The following is a 2,416-nucleotide window of genomic DNA, read 5'->3' on the forward strand; positions in this document are numbered from 1 at the left end:
CGATTTCCGTCTCGTCGTTTTCGATTTCCTCGTCGTTCAGGATGCCCGCGGAAACGAAGTTCGGAGCGGCGCGATCTCTCCTCACGCCGCCATCGTTCCCCCCACCCCTCTTACCCCCGCCCCCTCCCGCGCGCGCGATCGCGTCTAAGAGTCGCGCGTCATCCTCCCGCGGCAGCCGCGCTTTGTGCGTCCAGTGCACCACCGGGTGCCTTCTCTTCCCGCCGCCTCGCACTTCCACGGACAACCCGAACGCGCCCGCGATGTGCGCTAACCCTTGCAGCGCTTCCATGGACTTCGTGGGCTGGAACCCCATGTACGCCGCGCCGGAGCGAATCATCGCGGACATCGCGTCGGCGACGGCCTCCGCGCGCGGGAGGCTGTCGCGCTCGTCCCGATCCCCCCCCCCGCCGCCGAACGCGTTCCGCTTCGAAGCCGCCTTCGCCGCCTTCTTCGCGGCCCTTCGCCCGCTCGGTCCCAGCCGCTCCGGCTCTCGCGAGGTCACCCTCGCGCCGCCCGTGCCCCACGCGTATTGCGTCCCCTTCCCGCCGCTCACGAGCGCGTCGTTCTCTTCCTCGGACTCGGAGTCGTCGACGGAGGCTGGCGGGGACGGGACGCCGCCGCCGTCCAGGTTCATCCTCGACATGTTCCTGAGGTACGACGCCTCCCTCGCGCGTCGTTTCGCGCGGCGTCGCTCGGAGTCTTCCCACGCCGCCTCCGCGGCCGTGACCGCGGCGTCGGCTTTGACCTCGTCGTCGTCGTCGTCCTCGGCGGCGTCGTCATCCTCGGCGTCCTCGGCGTCGTCGTCGCGCCGTTTACTCGCGAGAAACTCTTCGTCGGACTCCGAGCCGTCGCCGTCCATGCAGTTGCGGATGTAGTCCGACACCGCGTCCGAGTCCAAGCTCAGCTCGCTGCCGCTCTCCCATTCGCCGCTGCCTTCGTCCTCGTCTTCCTCTTCGTCGTCTTCGTCGTCGTCGACCGGCGCGGCGCGACGGGAGGCGACCGCGCCGCGGCCGCCCGCGGGTCCTCGCCCTCGGTCGTTCAGATGGATGACCACGCCACCGACCCTCATCACGTCCTGTCGCTCCACGTTCGGGTCCTCCTCGTCCGCGAGCGTCTCCTCCTCCTCCTCGTCGAACCCGGGGAGGTCGTCCTCGGAGTCATCCGAGTCGCTGGACTCGGGCGCGCGGATCCGCCGCCCGGGCCCCGTGCGTCTTCCCGCGTACGCGTCCTCGATCTGGCGCCGCTTCCTCCCTCCGCCTCTTCCGACCCGCCGCGGAGTGACGCCGTTGCCCCCAGCGTACGCGCCTTCCGCGGCGGCGACACCGAGTCCGCGACCGCCCGTGCGACTGCCCCGACCGCCGCGGCCGCGTCCACCCGCGCGTCCGGGGCCCTTGCGACCCATCGCTCTCCAGATCGCCCGGGGCGGCGGGGCGGCGGGATGTGTGTTTATTCCAAAGCGCTCGATATTTTTACATTGAACTGAAGCGGAACGAGGCGTCACCGGTGACGCACCCTGACGACGCCGTCGAGCTGCCGTCGCCACTCCTCCCTCCGGCTCTTATCTAACGTCTCCTCTCTGCTCTGCACGAGGTCCCCCATCGCCTTCTCGAGCCCGCGCCAGTTCACGCCCCCCCCCCCGCGCGTCCCCACCTCCCCCGGCGGCGCCGGCGGCAGCACCTCCGGCGATGCCGTCTCCGCGCGCGAAGCGCGCGACGCTCTCTTCTTCGCCTCGGGCGGCTCGGCGTCGAACGCCAGGCTCGCCATCACCGGGTCCGCGCTCTCCGTCGGCGCCCTCGCGTCCCTCGACCCGGCGGGCCGCTCCACGCGACGCATGCGGTTCAACGACGCGAGGACCGGGTCCGCGGGCGCGGACTCGCGCTCGCGCTCGATCGCACGGCGGTTCTGCTCCGCGAGCTGTCGTCGCCGCTGCTCGTCTTTCCTCGCCTGGATTTGAGCGCGAAGCGCGCGCTGTTGCGCCTCCGCGTCCGCCACCTCGCGCCCCGGCGCCGGCGCCGTCACCCTCCCCGCCGCGATGGGGGTCGGCGTCGCGCTCGGCTGCTCCTGAAGCGCGTAGTCGTAATCCTCCACGGTGCGCGTCTTCAGCGCGGCTTTGTGCTTCGCCGCGAACGCCGAGTCGACGGGCTTCGCGGCGGCGTCCACCGACGCGCCGTAAATTTCCAGCATGGCGTCGAGCGGGAGGTCCACGCGTTCGCGCTTCGGCGGCGCGGACGCGGGGCGAACGTCGCGCGGGTCGACCGCCGGGAGGCTCATTCCGATCGGCGCGGTCGCGAAGCCGTATGTGGGGGGCGACGGCGGCGCGTCCGCACGCGCGCGGCGCGGCGGCGGCGGCGACGACGGCGCGCGCGGCCCCCCCCGCCCCGTCCGTCGCGGCGGCGGCGGCGCGGCGGCGGCGTCC

At 72.5% G+C, this 2,416-nt stretch overlaps 1 protein-coding gene across 1 annotated transcript in view; it reads left to right on the top strand.

The window, feature by feature from the left end:
- The window catches only part of MICPUCDRAFT_46980 (uncharacterized protein), a gene marked incomplete at both ends in the record, with an annotated part of 5,062 nt that extends 4,187 nt beyond the window's left edge, over positions 1-875 (top strand). Inside the window, one exon of the mRNA XM_003057629.1 lies at positions 281-875. Coding sequence (XP_003057675.1) covers positions 281-875 — 595 coding nt within the window. The remainder of the gene's footprint in view (positions 1-280) is intronic.
- Positions 876-2,416: the final 1,541 nt, after the last annotated feature.

The sequence above is a fragment of the Micromonas pusilla genome, assembly GCF_000151265.4.
Source record: "Micromonas pusilla CCMP1545 genomic scaffold MICPUCscaffold_4, whole genome shotgun sequence".
Classification (NCBI taxonomy): domain Eukaryota; kingdom Viridiplantae; phylum Chlorophyta; class Mamiellophyceae; order Mamiellales; family Mamiellaceae; genus Micromonas; species Micromonas pusilla.